Source organism: Pelobates fuscus, chromosome 2 (assembly GCF_036172605.1).
Source record: "Pelobates fuscus isolate aPelFus1 chromosome 2, aPelFus1.pri, whole genome shotgun sequence".
Lineage (NCBI taxonomy): Eukaryota > Metazoa > Chordata > Amphibia > Anura > Pelobatidae > Pelobates > Pelobates fuscus.
Window position 1 is genome coordinate 223,944,703 of NC_086318.1, and position 22,988 is coordinate 223,967,690.

The 22,988-nt window shown below is 41.5% G+C and overlaps 1 protein-coding gene across 1 annotated transcript in view; it reads left to right on the forward strand.

Annotated features, from left to right (window-relative positions):
* The window catches only part of FNDC1 (fibronectin type III domain containing 1), a 219,065-nt gene that overhangs the window by 167,186 nt on the left and 28,891 nt on the right, over nt 1-22,988 (forward strand). Inside the window, exons 13-14 of the mRNA XM_063443210.1 lie at nt 4,715-4,852; nt 11,658-11,888. Coding sequence (XP_063299280.1) covers nt 4,715-4,852; nt 11,658-11,888 — 369 coding nt within the window. The remainder of the gene's footprint in view (nt 1-4,714; nt 4,853-11,657; nt 11,889-22,988) is intronic.

Sequence of the window (22,988 nt, forward strand, 5' to 3'; positions counted from 1 at the left end):
ATAAAAATGAGGGGGGCAATATTCCTCCTCAACGATGTAAGAGACTGATAAAGTCATACAGACAATGATTACCGTATATACTCGAGTATAAGCAGAGTTTTTCAGCACATTTTTTGTGCTGAAAACCCCCACCTCGGCTTATACTCGAGTCAATTGTCTGTATTATGGCAATTTACATTGCCATAATACAGACTGGGGGCTGTGGGGGCTGGCAGCGAGCGCTTACTTCTCCTGCAGCTCCTGTCAGCTCCCTTCTCCTACGCGCCGGTCCGTTCAGCACCTCTGTCAGCTCCCAGTGTAAGTCTTGCGAGAGCCGCAGGGTCATAGTGCGGCTCTCGTGAGACTTACAGTATAAGCTGACAGGGGAGCTGACCGGACCGGCGCGGAGGAGAAGGGAGCTGACAGGAGGTGCAAGAGAGGTAAGTGCTCTCTGCCAGCCCCCCCCTCCCCCCACTGAACTGCCAATGCCACTGGACCACCAGGGAGTGAGAGCCCCCCTCCCTGCCATGTATCAAGCAGGGAGGGGGGATGAAAAAAAAAATAATAATAAAATAAAATATTAAAAAAAATAATAAAATAATAATAATATTAAAAAAATAATATAACAAAAAAAATATTACAATTATATTAATTTAAAAAAATAATAATAAAAATGCCCACCCCCCACCAAGGCTCTACATCACACTCTGCATCACACACACACACTGCACTCATACACACACTGCATTAAACTCGTAATAGCTCCCAACTGATTCCTCTTCTGCAACTGTCACTAGTCTAATACTATCCTTACCTTTTGTGTCATTTTACCCCACTCCCTCTAGCATGTAAGCTCATTGAGCAGGGCCCTCGACCCCTCTGTTCCTGTGTGTCCAACTTGTCTGGTTACAACTACATGTCTGTTTGTCCACCCATTGTAAAGCGCTGCGGAATTTGACGGCGCTCTATGAATAATATAATAATAATAATACACACACACTGCACTCATACATACACACACTGCACTCATACACACACACTGCATTCATACACACACACTACATTAATTATATACACACACTGTAAATAAATATTCAATTAACATAATTTTTTTAGGATCTAATTTTATTTAGAATTTTACCAGTAGCTGCTGCATTTCCCACCCTAGTTTTATACTCGAGTCAATAAGTTTTCCCAGTTTTTTGGGGTAAAATTAGGGGCCTTGGCTTATATTTGGTTCGGCTTATACTCGAGTATATACGGTACTTCAAGTTATTGCTGCTAAAGGTGGTTCTACAAACTGTTGAATTCTAAGGTATACATAGCCTTTCACAAATGGCTTTGTCATTTTGGATTTAATTTTGTTAAATAAATCATGACACAGTGTAATATGCAGGGGCGGACTGACAGGTCGGGCAGATCGGTCATGGACCGAGGGCCCGAGTCAGTCAGGGGGCCCGGCAGCACAGCTATGCTTCTGCTGTGGAAATCAGAGATCTCCACAACAGAAGGAAGTTGTGCAAAAAAAAGTGCTGTAAGAAGGTTGCAGGGGCCCATAATGACTCCAAGGGCCCCTGCAACCCATCAATCCCCCCACTCCACTCCGTGAGAGACCTGGCAGCATTATACCAGCTCTCACTGCCAGGTCTCCTCTCTCTGTCTCTCCATGCTCAGCGCTCCGTGCTCTGTGTAAGGATGGGAGGCGGGGCAGGAAGTGACATCACACCCCTGCTTCCCTCTCACACGGAGCACACTGACAGCATGGATGGAGGGTGAGAAGAGGAGAGACTGGCCTGACAAGTGCTGATGGAAGAAGATGGAGGGAGAAAACATCAGATTGTACAGGTAAGCAGGCCCCTCTATACACATACACTGACCCCCATATACACATACTGCCCACCCATATACATACACTGCCCACCTATATACATACACTTCCCACCTATATACACACACTGCCCCCATATACACACACTGCCCACCTATATACATACACTGCCCACCTATATACATACACTGCCCACCTATATACACACACTGCCCCCCATATACACACACTGCCCACCCATATACACACACTGCCCCCATATACACATACTGCCCACCTATATACATACACTGCCCACCTATATACATACACTGCCCCCCATATACAAACACTGCCCACCTATATACATACACTGCCCACCTATATACATACACTGCCCACCTATATACACACACTGCCCACCCATATACACATACTGCCCACCCATATACACATACTGCCCACCCATATACACACACTGCCCCCATATACACATACTGCCCACCTATATACATACACTGCCCACCCATATACATACACTGCCCACCCATATACATACACTGCCCACCCATATACATACACTGCCCACCCATATGCATACACTGCCCCCCATATACACACACTGCCCACCCATATACATACACTGCCCACCTATATACATACACTGCCCACCTATATACACACACTGCCCACCCATATATACACACACTGCCCACCCATTTATATATACACTGCCCACCCATTTATATATACACTGCCCACCCATTTATATATACACTGCCCACCCATATATACACACTGCCCCCCCATATATACACTGCCCCCCATATACATACACTGCCCACCCATATACACACACTGCCCACCCATATACATACACTGCCCACCCATATATACACACTGCCCACCTATATACATACACTGCCCACCTATATACATACACTGCCCACCCATATATACACACACACTGCCCCATATACATACACTGCCCACCCATATACACCTACTGCCCACCCATATATACACAGCCCACCCATATACATACACTGCCTACCCATATACACACACTGCCCACCCATATACACACACTGCCCACCCATATACACACACTGCCCACCCATATACACACACTGCCCACCCATATATATATATATACATATACATATACATATATATATATATACATATATATATACATATACACACACACACACGGCCCACCCATATATACACACACTGCATACACTGCCCACCCATATACACACATACACTGGTCACCCATATATACACTGCCCACCCATATACACACATACACTGGTCACCCATATATACACTGCGCACCCCACACACACACATTGCCCCCCATACACATATACTGCCCCCCCACACACCATACACATACACACATTGCCCCCCACACACACACACTGCTCCCCATACTCACATTGCCCCCACACAAACTGCCCTCCCCACACACACATTGCCCCCACACACACTGCCCTCCCCACACACACATTGCCCAACACACACATACACTGCCCCCCCCCACACACCATACACATACACACATTGCCCCACACACACATACACTGCCAACACACACACACATTGCCCCCCACACACAGCCACACACACATTGCCCCACACACCCTACACATTCACTCACTGCACCCTCCCCCCCCCCCACACACACTGAACCTTTCACACATACTGCACCAATCAAACACACCACTGCTCCTATGCCCTTCTACAGCCTCATATCCCAGCAGACCCCAGGTAAGTTGTCAAACTGTTCTTAAACAGTTTAACCACTTCAACCCAGCAGGTGGGGGGAACCTAATGACCCTATTGTGCCAGGAAAACGAGTTTGTTTTCCTGGCACTATAGTGCTCCTTTAATATTTTGTCTTCGTAGGGCCCTGGATCTAATTTTGTCCGGGGGCCCAGAAGGCTGTCAGTCCATCCCTGGTAATATGTCACGTGTTGCTGTTCATCTGAGGTTGTATTTACCTAATTTTAAGACCTGCTAAGGAACAGATGATTGTCATTATGTCCTGATTTGTAAAATTGCAGAAGTGAAAGAAGGTGTACTTTATTTTTCCCATGGTTGTATACTTGTGCTGTACTTGGCTTTGTTGTGCACATTCCCCTTTTCTACATGTTTTTCTATATTCTTTTGATGATGATTTGTCTGATACTCTGTTAAAATATCGTCATCAAATATATGCTTTGAAAAAAGCCCAAAGCAGCCACGATAGAAACGTCCCACCCTCCCCCATTTATTTTGTATGAAATAGGCTGATATACTCCAGTCGTGCTTCACTCATATGAAATTGTATTTTTAATTTATTAAGTGCTCAGCTTGTATTGAGCATGGATAGTATGAATCACATTGTGTGCACGACATCACTGCAATATATGTGACATTGCACTCACACAGGAAGGGGAATGTGGCCTAATTTGATATCCAGCTGTTTTTAGATTGATGCCTAATAGTTTGATTGTGTGTGAGCTTGTGATACTAGTGTATATAGTACTATATATTAGAATATCGTAAGTATATGATATCCTTAGCCTCATTTAGCAGATGAACATTTTTTTTAATGTATGGTGATGAATTAACATGTTGTAGTGGATTGCCTTAGACCATGTCCTTGTGCTTTTACATTTTTGCATCACATCTTTAAGTTTATTCCACCTTTGTATTGGGAAGTTACACAAGTGGTACTAGTTTACTTGCATGCGTACCATACTGGTTTTATTACAGTGTTTACTTACGCCTTTTTTTGTGGGTATGGGTTCACAGGTGTATAGATGGTGCACGTTCTAACCCCTCTTTTGAATGCATGTTTTACTGTTCAGATGGTTTTGCCTATATTGAAAGTAGTATTGTAACAAAAAAAAGTAAACTAAATTACTGTCTTTATAGACTATGAACTATTTCAGACAACAGTGCCTCCAATGCAAGTAACAGAATTTCCTATTCTTACCGAGGAACCGGAAATTAAATCGTTAAGTACCAATCTGGTATCGGAATTTGATGTAGCAGGAAAGAAACGATTTACTGGTAAGTCACAGTATTCATGTCTATATCTCCTTGATTTGTCTTCTACATTATAATTCTTACGCAAGCATATAATAAACTGAATTCTTATCTACTTTGGGTATCACAAAATTATTTTGAGATTCAAAAAGTCTATTAATTTAGAGATCTAATTACCCAGTCACCCAGGAGGAAGGAGAGAATGGAAAGACTAATCTTCGTCAAGATTCATAAAGGAAATAGTCAGGGCCGGACTGGGAACTAAAATCAGCCCTGGAAAAAAATTCTATACCAGCCCAATAATGCGTCGCGCCAGAATAGTGTGCTGATATAGAGGGTGAAAAAATAACTTGAAATTGAAAACTCTTACTCCAACGAAGGAACGCATATAGGGCTTTAAAATAAACAAAAGAGCGCCTTTATTTTAAGAAGACGTACATTTGCATATAATCAATGTTTCAGTACAACTACTTTGGCCTATTAAGGACATTTTAGTAATGGTACTGAAATGCTGAATGTCTGCAGTTGCACAACTAAAAAGATGAAGTGATCTGGTTAATTTTGAAGTTCTATGGGTGCGCTCTTCACTTTGAATATTGTTGCAACTAGCAACAAGACAGGGCCAATACGTGCTCATTACATTTATATATATATATATATATATATATATATATATATATATATATTAATGACATTTATGTGTGTATTATGCATATATAAATGTATATTACTATATGTGTAAATATTATAGGCATAATTATATGTTACTAATACACACATCAATATACATGCATATACACTGTGTGCAGAATTATTAGGCAAATTAGTATTTTGACCATATCATCCTCTTTATGCATGTTGTCTTACTCCAAGCTGTATAGGCTCGAAAGCCTACTACCAATTAAGCATATTAGGTGATGTGCATCTCTGTAATGAGAAGGGGTGTGGTCTAATGACATCAACACCCTATATCAGGTGTGCATAATTATTAGGCAACTTCCATTCCTTTGGCAAAATGGGTCAAAAGAAGGACTTGACAGGCTCAGAAAAGTCAAAAATAGTGAGATATCTTGCAGAGGGATGCAGCACTCTTAAAATTGCAAAGCTTCTGAAGCGTGATCATCGAACAATCAAGCGTTTCATTCAAAATAGTCAACAGGGTCGCAAGAAGCGTGTGGAGAAACCAAGTCACAAAATAACTGCCCATGAACTGAGAAACGTCAAGCGTGCAGCTGCCAAGATGCCACTTGCCACCAGTTTGGCCATATTTCAGAGCTGCAACATCACTGGAGTGCCCGAAAGCACAAGGTGTGCAATACTCAGAGACATGGCCAAGGTAAGAAAGGCTGAAAGACGACCACCACTGAACAAGACACACAAGCTGAAACATCAAGACTGGGCCAAGAAATATCTCAAGACTGATTTTTCTAAGGTTTTATGGACTGATGAAATGAGAGTGAGTCTTGATGGGCCAGATGGATGGATTGGTAAAGGGCAGAGAGCTCCAGTCCGACTCAGACGCCAGCAAGGTGGAGGTGGAGTACTGGTTTGGGCTGGTATCATCAAAGATGAGCTTGTGGGGCCTTTTCGGGTTGAGGATGGAGTCAAGCTCAACTCCCAGTTTCTGGAAGACACCTTCTTCAAGCAGTGGTACAGGAAGAAGTCTGCATCCTTCAAGAAAAACATGATTTTCATGCAGGACAATGCTCCATCACATGCGTCCAAGTACTCCACAGCGTGGCTGGCAAGAAAGGGTATAAAAGAAGAAAATCTAATGACATGGCCTCCTTGTTCACCTGATCTGAACCCCATTGAGAACCTGTGGTCCATCATCAAATGTGAGATTTACAAGGAGGGAAAACAGTACACCTCTCTGAACAGTGTCTGGGAGGCTGTGGTTGCTGCTGCACGCAATGTTGATGGTGAACAGATCAAAACACTGACAGAATCCATGGATGGCAGGCTTTTGAGTGTCCTTGCAAAGAAAGGTGGCTATATTGGTCACTGATTTGTTTTTGTTATGTTTTTGAATGTCAGAAATGTATATTTGTGAATGTTGAGATGTTATATTGGTTTCACTGGTAAAAATAAATAATTGAAATGGGTATATATTTGTTTTTTGTTAAGTTGCCTAATAATTATGCACAGTAATAGTCACCTGCACACACAGATATCCCCCTAAAATAGCTATAACTAAAAACAAACTAAAAACTACTTCCAAAAATATTCAGCTTTGATATTAATAAGTTTTTTGGGTTCATTGAGAACATGGTTGTTGTTCAATAATAAAATTAATCCTCAAAAATACAACTTGCCTAATAATTCTGCACTCCCTGTATATATATATATATATATATATATATGTGTGTGTGTATTACTGTCGGGATCAGATACATTTACGACTATTACCTTTACCTCGTTTAATGTATCTTGTCTCCAATTGTCTCCTTTTTTTCCTCTTACAGCGACCCATCTTTTACTTCATCCCAGTCCCTGGGTGTTTCTTTTTACCGTTCTCCAGCCTCTGTATTTCTCTTTCCCCCAGCTCCTTTTGTGTTGTTCTTAGCCCCAGCCACTTTGTCTCTTTCTCCCCTTCCAAATCTCATCTGTGTGTCTCTTTCTAACTCCAGACTCTGTGTGCCTCTTTCTCTTCTCCCAGCCACTCTATGTCTCTTTTTCCCCAGCCCAGCGTTGCCTCCCACAAATCTTGTGTCACTTTGTTCCCCTTCCCTACTGTATGTCTCTTTGTCCCCCCAAAAAACCTTCTGTGTGTCTCTCTTCCCCATCTCCTCCCTGTGTCTCTCTCTTACCCCTCTGTCTATGTGTCCCCCCTTCTCCTGTGTCTCTCTATTACCCCTCTCTTTGTCCCCCCTTCCCTGGTGTCTCTCTATTACCCCTCTCCTTGTCCCCCCTTCCCTGGTGTCTCTCTATTACCCCTCTCCTTGTCCCCCCCATCCACTGTCTCTATATTACCCAATCTGTCTATGTGTCCCCCCTTGCCCTATGTCTCTATATTACCCAATCTGTCTATGTGTCCCCCCTTGCCCTATGTCTCTCTATTACCCCTCAGTCTCTGTGTCCCCCCTTCCCCTGTGTTTCTGTTACCCCTCTATTTGTCTCCCCCTTCCCCTCTATTTGTCTCCCCCCTTCACCCTCTATTTGTTTCCACCTTCCCCTCTATTTGTCTCCCCCCTCCCCCTCTATTTGTCTCCCCCCTTCCCCTCTATTTGTCTCCCCCTTCCCCTCTATTTGACCCTCCTTCCCCTCTATTTGTCCCCCTTCCCCCTCTATTTGTCTTCCCCCTTCCCCTCTATTTGCCTCCCTCCCCTCTATTTGCCTCCCCCCTTTCCCCTCTATTTGTCTCCCCCCTTCCCCTCTATTTGTCTCCCCCCTTCCCCTCTATTTGACCCTCCTTCCCCTCTATTTGTCTCCCCCTTCCCCTCTATTTGTCTCCCCCCTCCCCCTCTATTTGTCCCCCTCCTTCCCCTCTATTTGTCTCCCCCCTTCCCCTTTATTTGTCTCCCCCCTTCCCCTCTATTTGTCCCCCTCCTTCCCCTCTATTTGTTTCCCCCTCTTTCCCCTCTATTTGTCTCCCCCTCCTTCCCCTCTATTTGCCCCCCTCCTTCCCCTCTATTTGTCCCCCTCCTTCCCCTCTATTTGTTTCCCCCTCTTTCCCCTCTATTTGTCTCCCCCTCCTTCCCCTCTATTTGCCCCCCTCCTTCCCCTCTATTTGCCCCCCTCCTTCCCCTCTATTTGCCCCCCTCCTTCCCCTCTATTTGCCCCCCTCCTTCCCCTCTATTTGTCTCCCCCCTTCCCCTCTATTTGACCCTCCTTCCCCTCTATTTTTCTCCCCCTTCCCCTCTATTTGTCTCCCCCCTCCCCCTCTATTTGTCCCCCTCCTTCCCCTCTATTTGTCTCCCACCCTTCCCCTTTATTTGTCTCCCCCCTTCCCCTCTATTTGTCCCCCTCCTTCCCCTCTATTTGTCTCCCCCTCTTTCCCCTCTATTTGTCTCCCCCTCCTTCCCCTCTATTTGCCCCCCTCCTTCCCCTCTATTTGCCCCCCTCCTTCCCCTCTATTTGCCCCCCTCCTTCCCCTCTATTTGCCCCCCTCCTTCCCCTCTATTTGCCCCCCCTCCTTCCCCTCTATTTGCCCCCCTCCTTCCCCTCTATTTGCCCCCCCTCCTTCCCCTCTATTTGCCCCCTCCTTCCCCTCTATTTGCCCCCCTCCTTCCCCTCTATTTGCCCCCCCTCCTTCCCCTCTATTTGCCCCCTCCTTCCCCTCTATTTGCCCCCTCCTTCCCCTCTATTTGCCCCTCTCCTTCCCCTCTATTTGTCTCCCTCCATTCCCCTTCTGTGTGCCTGCTGACCTTGTTACAGGAGGACTGAGGGAGGGGGCGGAGCTAACTACCAAGCTCCCTCGCGGTTCCCATAATTCCCAGCATGGACACATCATAGAGTAGTGATTACTCTATGATGTGGCTGAGCTGGGAATTATGGGAACCGCGAGGGAGCTTGGTAGTTAGCTCCGCCCCCTCCCTCAGTCCTCCTGTGCTGACAGCTATGCTGCTGTCAGTATCAGTGAGTGTGCCGCCGGACTGGTTAGCCGGCCGCCCGGCACACTCACTGATACTGACAGCTGTCAGCACAGGAGATGGGGCCGCCGGCCGCAAGGTGAGTAATCACCTCTGAGTGTGCCGCCGGACCGGCCACCCGGCGGCACCGACATGCGGCCGGTGGCCGCGATTTTATTAAAATATAGCAGGGCTCCCTCTCCATCTCCAGCCCCCCAGGTGCCGCGGCCCACCGGGAAATTTCCCGGTATCCCGGTGGGCCAGTCCGGCCCTGGAAATAGTATGCTCCACAACATTTTGAAAATGCATTTTGAGGCTCACATAGCTATGTTTTGTTGAGATTCCATAATTTTGAGATAGTCCTGTATAGAATTTTCAAGATACTAATATAAGACCATGAATGTCCATCCCACTTTAGTCAATTTAGTGTGAGTACAAATATATGCTAACAGATGCACAGGAACTTTTAAAATAATAAAAAAATAATCCAAAGGCATATAGCTGTGAAGATTTTGAAAAAAAAAAAAATTATTTACACTTACTTGTAAACAGTCCATTTCCTGTATCCTCTATCATTGTTACATGTCATCTCTTTACAATAAAGCCTTAGTGCAGCTCTGTCACCTTTTGGGTCGGTAAAGGTGATATTGTTGTTTGGTGTGTGATAGGCTGAATGCGAAGGTTTAACTTACCTGTACAAGTGCCTCGTAGCCGCCATCTTGATCTTGCATCCTATTTAGGCATGTGCTTCATCTTCCACGAGCCAACATCGGGTGCCATTCTCTCATGCATGCTAATGTCTACGGAGGATCCAGCGGGACCTTTACAAACAAAGTTTGTAAAGTCATCACTAATGATAGCTGGAGCTTGACAGCACCATTCTCCAAAAATACCAAATCGAAGTCTAAAAAACATATATTGATATTTGACAACTGCATTTATATGTGTATATATCTGCTTGCAATGTGTTATGTTTGTGTTATTTCTATCTGTGAGTATATAAAGTATACGTAGCTTTGTAAATGCATGCAGGGTTAAATATAATGGTAGCAGTGGTTAGCGAAAGGATCAGAGTTAAGTTAAATGATATAGGGTGTTTAGTGCTAAGAGGAGTAAAAGCTTGAAATGGGGCTACAGTTAGGGTGTTTAAAATGATTGAGTTTAGGATTAGCATTTGGGTACATGGGATGTTTAGTTTTTAAGAAGAGTTAGACCTAATACTAAGAAAAAATGTGCAGTAGATAAGTTGGCGCAAAAAATTAAGATAAAATATAAATAGGTTTGCAGCACCCACAATATACCCACTTAATAAGGTACAGAAACAATCACAAAACAGAAAAGTGCTGGTGCGCATACATATGTATAGAACCCCTAAAGTGTTGAGAAGTATTTACAAACAGATGATACAGTGCAAGCAAGTGTGATCCCTTATAGGGTGTCTACAAGCCCAGGTGTATATGTGTGTATACTTATAGCCTGTTACACTGTACAATTGATATCTGTAGTTAAGGAGACAAAAGTAGGGGGGGGGGAGAACAGAGAAGGCACTCCTAGTGCAATACAATTATTACAATTTAAACTAAGATAAACTGTCTCTTTAAGAATGCAAGTCACAAATGTAGAGTGGTATGAGCCCCACTCTAAGCTATCTCTCCCCGGGAGGATCAGCCCCTTGGGTACATGGGATCTGATAAATGCTCCTGCGACTCCAGTGTCAGGCAAAAAACATTTATTAAAAATAAAAACAACTGTTATCAAACTCCCCATGGTGTGGTGAGCTGCAGCTGGACTGTGCTTTTTACTATTTGGCTATCAGTTGTTTTTATTTTTAATAAATGTTTTTTGGTTACATGAATATGTCAAAAGTTAAACTGACGGATGGAGGTGGAGACAAGTTGACCAATGCTCCACCTGGAAATAGTTACACTCATACAAACAGGCTCAGCAAAATACTGATATGCATTGTAAGTAAAAACAGTTATTACTAAATAATAAAGATAATTCAAATTATACATATATAAGCCCCATATAAAGCGGTCATTTGAATTATTGTATTTTGTCACTGAAAGCTCCACTGAACAAATTTGGTGCTACAGGTAAAAATAAATAAATAAAAACTATTTAAACAAAAGCTTTAAGGGTAATTCTTCACGTTAAAGAAGTCTAGGCTGCAACAGACTCCCTTTACAGGGCCCATTCATTTCTGCTATAAAATTGTTTTGCAAATTTGTTGAGTTAATGTGTTGTTTTCTTTAAAGCTCCTTATGTCTCGTACATAAGCAAAGACCCAAACACTCCCTGCTCTTTGACGGATGCATTAGAACACTTTCAAGTGGAAAACCTTGCGGACATAATACCAAAGGATATGAAAGATGAAATTTTACCTCCGCAGAAAATAGCCTACAATATCACTGTTGTAGCAGTAGAAGGATGCCATTCTTTTGTTATCTTGGACTGGGCCAAACCCAAGAAAGGAGATTTAATTACAGGTAGACGAATATTTTATACTTTCTGTAATGTATTTTGGGCTTATACATGTTGTTAGTTTGAGAAAGTTGAGAATTGGTGAATCTGAAAACCATTACGGTAAGAGTTGTTTCGAGAATTAATACAAAAATTAATTACTTGTTTTGCTTCATACTTACAATAATCATAACAAGTACTCAGTGAAACTATAGGAATCGTATTACAAGTTGCTTTTAGAAGTAATAAAATGGAAAATAATTGGAGTAATTAGAAGCTGGAATCACATAACAGTCAGTTAATGGACTGGAGAAAATTATGGTGCTCAAAGGTTACTTTACCTCTCCTACTACTAATGCAGCTTAATTCAAAGATTATATAGATGATGCAGTATGTGAAATTAGATTGTACCTTGACTAAAATAAAAATTGTGCTTCAAAGAGAGAACAAATACTCTTAATTATTTAAATAAAAAAAAATAAAAAAAGTTTTACATATATATATATATATATATAAAAGTATTTTTTAAAGTATTATTTAAATATGCAAAGTTCAAAACCACTTTGTAGTTTTAAATTAACAAGAATTTGCTTTGGTACATTAAGAAAACATAATTAGAAATTAATTTAATTACTAAGATTAGAAGTGGAGTGGTATATGTGTAGAATATCAAAATGATTCCCAATGATCCAGTTTAATATGATGTTTGTTGGAAACCGGCAATCCTAAATGACTGAAGGTAGGGGTAGTAACATAATGAGCTTTTTAAAGGAGGTGGGGAGTTGGAATTAACCCCTGTGACAATATGGCATAATATCATGTGTGGGTATTCTTTTTACATAACTTGCACCACAAGCTTGTGGCTTGCGCCAAACAAATCAGGCCATCCATCACAACCCATTTCCTTAAAAAAAACAGGGGCCCACTATTTAGAGTTTGAATATGAATATAAAAAATGGTTTTGTGGATACAGCATGCATGGTGTACATCTAATAATGGTATTGAGGACTAACATAAAGTGAATCTCTTATGTTTGATGTTTTCTTAAAGGCAGATTCTTTATGAAAGATTACCCAGGGATTAAAAAAAATGAATCTTTCACTACGAGGCAGGCCTAATATTAAAGGGACACTATAGGACCCATGCCACTGCATCTCATTGAAGAGGTCTAGTTGAATTGCCTCTGTCCCCTTAACCCTGCAATGTAGAACATAGGAGGGGGCATAGTAAGTAAGGGACAGGGGCATACTGTAGAGTTTGGAATACAAATTGGTTTGTGTTCCTGTTATGTATTGAGGTTTATGCAGTCCACCTTCCAGTAGATGGCAGCATAGTGAAGTTATGCACTTGTTCTATTGTGTTTAGTCTCTTTGGTGTTATGTCATTATGTGTGTGTACTGAAGTAAAGAGAAGTTCTATTTTACTACAATGTCTGAGAGCCATTTGTGAATATATAACATGCTAATACACTAAACTGGCGACGAGGATGGGATTATAATAAATGGACACTGCAGAATATATATAAAGGAAATGAAATCAGCCTGAGTGAGGAAGTAAAACTTTTTTTGAAATTCTTTTATCTACAAATATTTCCAGCATGGCTTCTCTGGGACACATGGAGGAATTTGATCTGGCTAATCCAGCCTCATGGGACTCATATGCTGACAGGTTAGTGTTTTTCCTGGAAGCTAATAAAGTGGTGGATGCTATTCAGAAGAGAGCTGTGTTACTGAGTGTTATTGGATCCAAATCATTTGATATTGTCCGCTCACTGATATCTCCTGCTAAACCACAAGACTACTCATTTGAAGAAATACTGGCACTGTTAAAACATCATTTAGCACCCACCCCATCTGAAACAGTGAGGCGTTTCCATTTCAATAGAAGAAATCAGAAACCAGGTGAAAGCATTGCAGCATACATTGCAGAACTGCGCAGGCTGTCTGAAAATTGCAATTTTGGCACCAGCTTAGAATCCTTGTTAAGGGACAGGCTTGTGTGTGGGGTGCAAGATGAAGCACTGCAGAGGAGACTGCTTGCAAGACAGAATTTAACTTTTATTATTGCACAAGAGGAAGCGCTCGCAAATGAGGCTGCATATGTCCATTCAAAAGAGATACAATCCTCCAGCAAAGATAACTCACCTGAAGTAAATCTAGTGAAGAAGACTGATGTTAAATCAAAACACTGTTCACCACACACTGATGTCACAGCTCCATTTAAAGGAACTTGTTATAGTTGCGGTGGAAAACACAGGCGTAATACATGTCGTTTTCGAAATGCAGTTTGCCACACATGTAAACGTACAGGTCACATACAGACAGTTTGCCAAAGTCAAGCCAGTGGAATTCAGACCAAATATAAGAATGTGAATAAAATACAAACCACAGCGCACTCTTTTAATACTCCACAAACCGTTTCAGATAGTGAAATGACTGCAGGTGTTTACTCAAATGACTATGTGAATAAAGTGGAAAATTCACCATCAGGACTGAAGATTTACACTGAAATTGTGCTTCAAGATGTTCCGTGCAAAATGGAAGTAGATTCTGGGTGCGCATATTCTTTGATTTCAGAAGAGACATTTACATTGTTATGGCCTCATAATTCTCCTTCAATAGTACCTTGTGATATTCCTCTCGTGGACTACAACAAACAGGCTGTGGATGTTAAAGGGGTTTGTTTTATACCAGTAAAATATGGTAAATTCAGAGGACATTTACGTTTAATAATTACTAAGGGACAAAGAGCAAGTTTGCTAGGTAGAGAGTGGTTTGAACCCTTAGGAATTTCATTAACTGGAGTTAATAATGTATCCACAGATATTCTACAGAATGTGATTGATAAATTTAGTGCAGTCTTTGAAGAAGGTCTTGGCATGTTTAACCCCTTAAGGACACATGACATGTGAGACACGTCATGATCCCCTTTTATTCCAGAAGTTTGGTCCTTAAGGGGTTAAAGGCCCTCCTGTTTATTTTGTATTAGATTCAAAAGTACCCCCAATTCGTATGAAGCCTCGCAAAATTGCATTAGCTCTCAGACCAAAAATAGATGCTGAGATTACACGTCTTGTGGAACAAGGCATACTTGAACCCATAACACACCCAAAGTGGTGTACACCCATAGTTCCGGTCATGAAACCAAATGGGGATGTCAGAATCTGTGCTGACTACAAATGTACAATAAATAAAGCGTTGCAAGAGCATCCCTATCAAATTCCAGCTGTTAATCAAATTCTTACTACTTTGGCAAAAGGAAAAGTATTTGCCAAGTTGGATATGGCTCAAGCCTACCAGCAGTTACCTGTGGATGATGAGGCTGCTGATGCACAAACGATAATAACACACAAAGGAGCTTTCCGAGCAAGACGTTTGCAGTTTGGAGTTTCCATTGCTCCTGGCATATTCCAGAATTTAATGGAGGACCTCTTATCTGGACTTCCAGGTGTAGTGCCTTATTTTGATGACGTTCTTATTGGAGCAGATTCTATACAGTCATTGGCTGCACAGCTACAACTTGTTTTACAACGTTTTCTTGATGCTGGTCTAAAACTTAAAAAGGAAAAGTGTGTTTTTGGTGTAAGCAGCGTGGATTTCCTTGGTTACCGAGTTGACGCACAGGGCATTCATCCAACTGATTCTAAGGTTGAAGCTATCCATAGAGCTCCGGTTCCAACAAACAAACAAGAACTGCAAGCTTTCCTAGGGTTGCTTAATTTTTACCATTCTTTTCTGCCTGATAAAGCCACTGTTGCTGAACCTCTGCATCGTCTACTAGATAAAGATGCTCCATGGAAGTGCACTGACGTTCACACTACCGCTTTCAGCGCTGCTAAAAAACTGTTGTCTTCTGACAGTTTGCTTGTACACTATGATTTGGAGAAACCGCTCAACCTCACCTGCGATGCTTCTCCGTATGGCATAGGGGCTGTATTGAGCCACACTTTGAGAAATGGGGTTGAGGCTCCTATTGCATTTTATTCACGGACTTTATCTACTACAGAGAGGAATTACGCCCAAATTGACAAGGAGGCTTTAGCTATTGTGTCCGGTGTAAACAAGTTTCATGACTATTTGTATGGGCGGAGGTTTACTATTATAACAGATCATAAACCTTTACTGGGTCTGTTCACCAGCAATACTCCCACTCCTCAAATAATTTCACCACGCATGCTCAGGTGGTCCCTTCTGCTGAATGCCTATGATTGTGAGTTCAAGTATCGTCCTGGCAAGGATATCACACATGCTGATGGATTAAGCCGATTACCTTTGCCTTCTCCTGACTTCCTTGTTCCTCCTATGTCTGAGGTCCTCATGTTGGAATCCATTCCAAACCCTCCGTTACATGCAAGTGACATTGCTTGTATGTCTGCCAAGGATCCTTTGCTGTCCCGTGTGCTCAACTGGGTTTGGAGGGGGTGGCCAAAATCAAAAGTGGAAGACAAGTTCAAACCATTTGTAGTGTGCCAACATGAACTATCTGCCTATAAAGGGTGCCTATTATGGGGAAACAGAGTGGTAATTCCAAATGCAGGACAAGCTCGAGTATTGCATGCTCTTCATGAAGGACATCCTGGAATAGTTCGCATGAAAGCTTTAGCCAGAAGTTATGTTTGGTGGCCTAAAATGGATGAAGTTATTGAAAAGTGGGTGAAGAACTGTGTACCATGCCAATCTACTCGTCATGCTCCACCTAAAGCCTCAGTACATCCTTGGGAAGTGACTAGGTCACCTTGGTCCCATTTACATATAGATTTTGCTGGCCCTTTTCACGGACAGATGTTTTTTTTAGTTGTTGACTCCTTTTCAAAATGGTTAGAAGTTGTTCCAGTTACATCTGCTACCTCAGTCACAGTCATAAAGATTCTAAGGAGGTTGTTTGCTACACATGGGTTGCCAGATACAATTGTGTCTGATAATGGAACACAATTTACCTCATCAGAATTCAAAATATTCATGGCAAGTAATCTTATTCGACATGTTACTATTGCACCATTTCACCCATCATCAAATGGTCAAGCTGAGCGTATGGTTCAGACTACCAAAGACTCATTAAAGAGAATTATTGAAGGAGATTGGAATCGTAGACTTGCAAATTTCCTTCTGCAGCAACATGTGACACCTTGCTCAAGCACCGGTAGTAGTCCAGCAGAGCTCCTTATGAACCGGCGTCTTAAAACTTGTTTGGATCGTTTACATCCTGATTTGACAACTGAGTTACAAGAGAAGCAAGAATTGCAATTCAATAAGAACTATAATGCTTCTACTGTCAGAGTATTTGCACCTGACAGTGATGTCTATGTCAGGAACTATGTTTCTGGGCCTAAATGGATACCTGCAAAAGTACTTATGGCCACAGGACCTTTGTCATACAAAGTACAAATTCCTGATGGTAGAATATTACGAAGGCATGTCGATCAGATTCTGGAACGGAGTGATGAGATTGTGCCTGCTGCCGGTCCCAGTCATACTGGGTTTTCTGTGATACCAAATGATGTGGAACCACTGGATGATACAGGTCTCAGTTCTCCAGGAGTTGTTATTGAAGAACCAGTTCTGTGTGGTCCATCTGACAGAGCACAGGAAGAAGGGATGGGCACAACTGAAGGTCCAGGTGAAGCAGTTCCAAACACGGTTTTGGGGCGCCCAAGACGAAATTTAAACCTCCCAGTTATCTCAAAGACTTTGAGGTCTAGGGGGGAGGAGTGTTATGTATTGAGGTTTATGCAGTCCACCTTCCAGTAGATGGCAGCACAGTGAAGTTATGCACTTGTTCTATTGTGTTTAGTCTCTTTGGTGTTATGTCATTATGTGTGTGTACTGAAGTAAAGAGAAGTTCTATTTTACTACAATGTCTGAGAGCCATTTGTGAATATATAACATGCTAATACACTAAAGTTCCTTATACTATAATATTGCTTTAACTCACCACTGCAACCCTAGAGGGCTCATGGCACACTATCTAGGTCATTATTTTCACTCACCAATGGCTGGTGAACAAGTGAACGTTTTGAGTTTTTGATTCCCTATACACAGACATTGTGGCAGAATTGAAGACCATATAGGACTAATTTATTTTATGAATGCCTGTGGACATGGCAAAACATAGCAAAACCAGAATATAGATTAATATTTGTCTTCATTACTTTGACATTTTCTCATTAGCAGTTATGCCTGAGCTGATGGAAAAATTAATCTTCTCACATAATGTGCAAGAGATGGCTATGATACCACTTTGTATGTGTGAGAGAAGGATCCTGTGATGAGAGCCTGAGTGACATCACAGAAAATGGGCGGGGCTGGAGGTGGTTTAGGGAACTAACTTATTTTTCAAAAGTAGTGCTGCTGCTGAAGATGGTGTCTCGCCTCAAGTTAAGCTCTGCAATAAAGACATGTGGAAACCAGCTCACAGTGTTATATGCATTTAATGACAAATCCCACAGTCTAAAAAGTATATTCCACAGCACCAAAGCAACTTTAGCTTAATGAAAAAGTTTTGGTGCATTGATCATGCCCCTGCGGACACAATTCTCAATTGTTTGCCATTTAGGAATTAAATCACTTTTGCTCTGTTTATGCAGCCCTAGCCACAACTACCCTGACTGTAATTTATACAGCTTCCATAGAAAAAAGTGTTTATTTTCAATCAGAGTTTGCAGCGCAGTGTGATTATTTTAGAAGTTATTTTCTCCTGCACTGTTACTGGAACTTTAATCACACACAGGAGACCATGGGGTTCTTCTCTCACACGTACAAAGTGATATTTATTGCTTAGAGTATCACTTTAAGGTATTTCAATTAGACATCGACCGATTATCGGTTTTACCGATATAATCGGCCGATATTCGGTATTTTCAGCAATATTGGTATCGGCCAATATAGATACCGATATTGCCGAGAATACCTCCTAGAACCGCCAGGCTCATTATAAGTCCGGTGGTCCTGGGGGGGCGGGCAGCAAGTGCATACTCACCTCCCAGCAGCTCCTCCAGCTCCCCAGTGTAAGTCTTGCAAGACCGCGGGCGTCAGAGCGTTGCCATGGGTTACCATGGCAACGCTCCGTGCGGCACACTGGCCGCGAGACTTACACTGGGGAGCTGGAGGAGCTGCTGGGAGGTGAGTAAGCGCTTGCTGCCCGCCCCCCCACAGCTCAGCCAATGCCACTGGACCACCAGGGACTGCTATATCCACCGTCTCTGGCCAAGTATGAAACAGGGAGGGGTCACAACAAAAATAAATAATAAATAAATATAAAAAAATTATAATAATTTAATTAAAAAAATAAAATAATTTAATAAAAAATGCCCCCTCACACACACACTCCATTATATACACACACACTGCATCCACAACACACACTGCATCCACAACACACACACTACACAACACACACACTGCATCCACAACACACAAACACACACAGCTCCCCTGTCTAAACACACTGCATCCACTACACGTGGCATGTATATTTTGTGCATTTACCTTTAGAAATAGTTTTTAGTTTCCAAAATGGTAAATGTACAGAATATCGGCAAATTACATCGGCTATCGGCCTGAAAGTTCACAGAATATCGTTATCGGTATCGGCTCTAAAAAATCAATATAGGTCGATCCCTAATTTCAATAAACCCGTATTTGGTGCTGTCATATCTGCATCACAATATAATTGCAAACAGTCTACACACGCAGGGAGTGAAGGTTAGCCCGTCACACAGAAGTAATACTGTATCTCACATTGCTGAAAAACCTAATGCTGGCAATGATAGAAAGGTGTCAGAACACACAGTTCATTGTAGTTTGCTGCGTATGGGGCTGCATAACCATGATGACCCCTGTCTACTGCCAGATGTGCCTTCATTGGAGACATAAGCATAAGGACTGTGGAGCAATGGAAGAAGGTTGCTGTTAGAGACCAGGAACCAGACAGAGACAGAACGTAGATGCAAAACACCTTTATTAATAAATAGCAACAAATTTACCAGATAAACCAAAAGCAAAGTATAGGAGGCAAGCAGGGGTCAGGCACCAAAGCTGGTAGTCAGACGAGCCGGAATCAGGAGAACATAGTGCAACGCAGTCAGGAACAAGGCCAGGAGTCAGGAACCAGGAATACACAGGAAACACAGGAAACAGAAAGTCTTCTGGGAAACAGGAAACCATGCAAGGGCAAGGAGGTACTGGAACTTGCTGCTTAAATAGGCTGCACTGATTAGCATAAGGGCTTGCTACTAACAACCAGGTTAGTAACCGTGGAAACTGTAATGAAGGAGCTGATTGTTGAAAAGCAGCTGAGTAGCTCAGATACAGAGAGAGGACCTCTGACAGTTGCCTGGTCTGATGAATCATGTTTTCTTTTAGATCAGGTGAATAGCTTGGTGCCTGTGTGTTGTTCACCAGGGAAAGAGATGGCAGCAGGAGGCACTATGGTAAGAAGGCAGGCCGGCTGAGGCAGTGTTATGCTTTGGGCAATTGTCTGCTGGAAAATCTTGGGTCCCTGGGCCCATGTGCATGCTACTTTGACATGTATCACCTACCTAGAAATTGTGCATTCATACCATGCACACCCCTTCATAGCAATGGTGTTCCCATGTGGCATTGATCAGCAGGGTAATGCATCTTGCCACAGAATTGTTCAGGAATGGTTTGAGGAACATTACAAAAAGTTTAGGGTGTTGCCTTGGCCTCAAGATTTCCCATATCTCAATCCGATTGAGCATCTGTTGGAGCTGCTGGAACAACCAATATGATAAATGGAGGCCCCCCCTTGCAACTTGCAGGCCTTAAAGTATTTTCTGCTTATGTCCTGGTGCCAGATACCACAAGACTTATTCAGAGCTTTAGTAGAGTTCAAGTCTTGACACATCAGCAGCACAAGGGGAATCTGCATGATAATAGGCAGTTGGTTTTAATGTTGGGGCTGATAAATGCATTTCTAATGGTGGAGTGTTCCTTTATTTGATCAGATTACTTGGCTTAGTGAGGCTGTCTTCATAATGCATCCTAATTCAGCTCAATCCTCCCACAATGAGATCATCATTAGTGATGATCAATTGTCCAATTCAATGATTCTAATAGAGAAGCAATGGAGATCATGTGAGGAAATACCAACACAATATCCCTAATGCAGAAACTTTAAATCCACACTTCTCTGTTAGAGGTGGGAAGATATTGTCATGATACTTACCCGATGGATCCACAGCTCCAGTCTTTCCTCATACCTAGTGCATCAATTGGGAGGCTGTGACTCTGAGAAATGAATGGCAGCTCTCTGTGACTTCCTGATCGGCCACCATTTCTGTACTTGTGATGGGATGACGTGTGTTGACTTGACATAAGACACTGAGAGAGGATTCAAAGCTTAATCAGGATCTCTTTATTCCGAGTCTTCACCTCATAACTAAACTACATCCTGTCCCCTATTTCTTATTCCGGGTTACATGACAAGATTTAAAGTGAACCAACACATTAACTATTTACGGTATGACCGTAAACAATTAACATTAAAGACCTCACAAACAATATGACACATCATCACAATGTGGACCAATCAGAATATTTCCATATATATATATATAATTATATATATGTAATTGAATTGCCAAGACTAAGTGTTCAAAACCAATATATATATACACACTGAACTAAATTATAAACGCATCACTTTTATTTTGCCTCTATTTTTTATGAGCTGAAGTGTTTCGTTTATAATTTTTTTCAGTGTATATATATATCTCTTAAACATATATATATATATATATATATATATATATATTTGTTTTGAACACTTAGTCTTGGCAATTCAGTTTAATAAGATAGAAAGAAAAGACAATTAACATTTTAAGCACTTAAGTATTTTTCATTGTATTTGTTTTTCATCCTTAATGCATTATCTGTATAAGATATTAAATTAGGGGACCAAATATAGCCTATTCATTCCCATAAGGCAGCTCTGTCACGGAATGTGACTTTTTTATTGGGTATGGCGGGTACTCTTTAAGAACCCATTGTATAAACTCATATGCATATCATCATTAAAATAATAATACTTTATTTGGAGAAATGCAGTATAATAGTGGTTACAAAAATGGCTACTGAGAATTAAGCACAAACATGTGAACAAAAATTTGGGATTAAGCCAATATTACTCATTTTTCCCACTTTGAAAAGAATGTTATGTTTGCCTTTTAGTCTGCTCTACATACTGTATATGTAATTTCTATGTAATAGGTTTTAATTTATGAATGTTATCAAATAGCTATGTGGAACGTAAGGGGAATTTTAAAAAGGTGATCATTTAAGATAACAGACAGCCTGTCAAAGCAGAATTTTTATGGACTCAAATTGGACAGTTTCCAAAATATGAAAGCTAATAATTTTCATGTGTAGGTTGTTTCAGAGAAGAGATACTCAGAGTTGTTAACTGCTAGCAACAAAAAAGATATGTAATATACATATTATTATTAAAATTATTTTTAAGGCATTATTTCATCTTACACGCCCCTGTAATACAGTCTAGTATAAGTATAATACAATAGTTTAGTGGGCATTATGCTGTTGTAATTGCTAAAAATTAAGTCAACCATCCGGGCACTCATCGGTTAATCCAGTGCAGCTTTATTGGATGAGAACAGTCAAAGTTTCGGCTTCAATGAGTCTTTATCAAGCCATCTTTGCTAAAAATGTCAGGTTCATTATTAATATACGAAAAAACAAAAGATGAGAGAGAGACCACCTCGTATCAAAAACGGGCAGCTCTCCTTCAAAGCCACCCCAGAACAAACGTCTATAGAAAATAAATACATTTTATTAGAAATATTAGAATAGAAAATATATAAAATATATACAACCTAGGGACCCATAAATGGATCTTGCCTCTGGATTGCAAGGTTTAAGGTGAGGATAGTGTGTATCAATCACTCTTAGATGTAGCAATTTGAACTTTACACAAAGTCAGTGCTAAAGGTGATAATTACAATACAAATCACTATCAAATGTAGCAGTTAGACTAAGACCAAATAAATGTTCAAAGTTATAACTGCAGTACCCACTAGACCTTACAAAAGGTCGAAGAATGCATAGTTACTAGTATAAGGTGGAAATCGAAAGGATAGGTGAGACCATGTA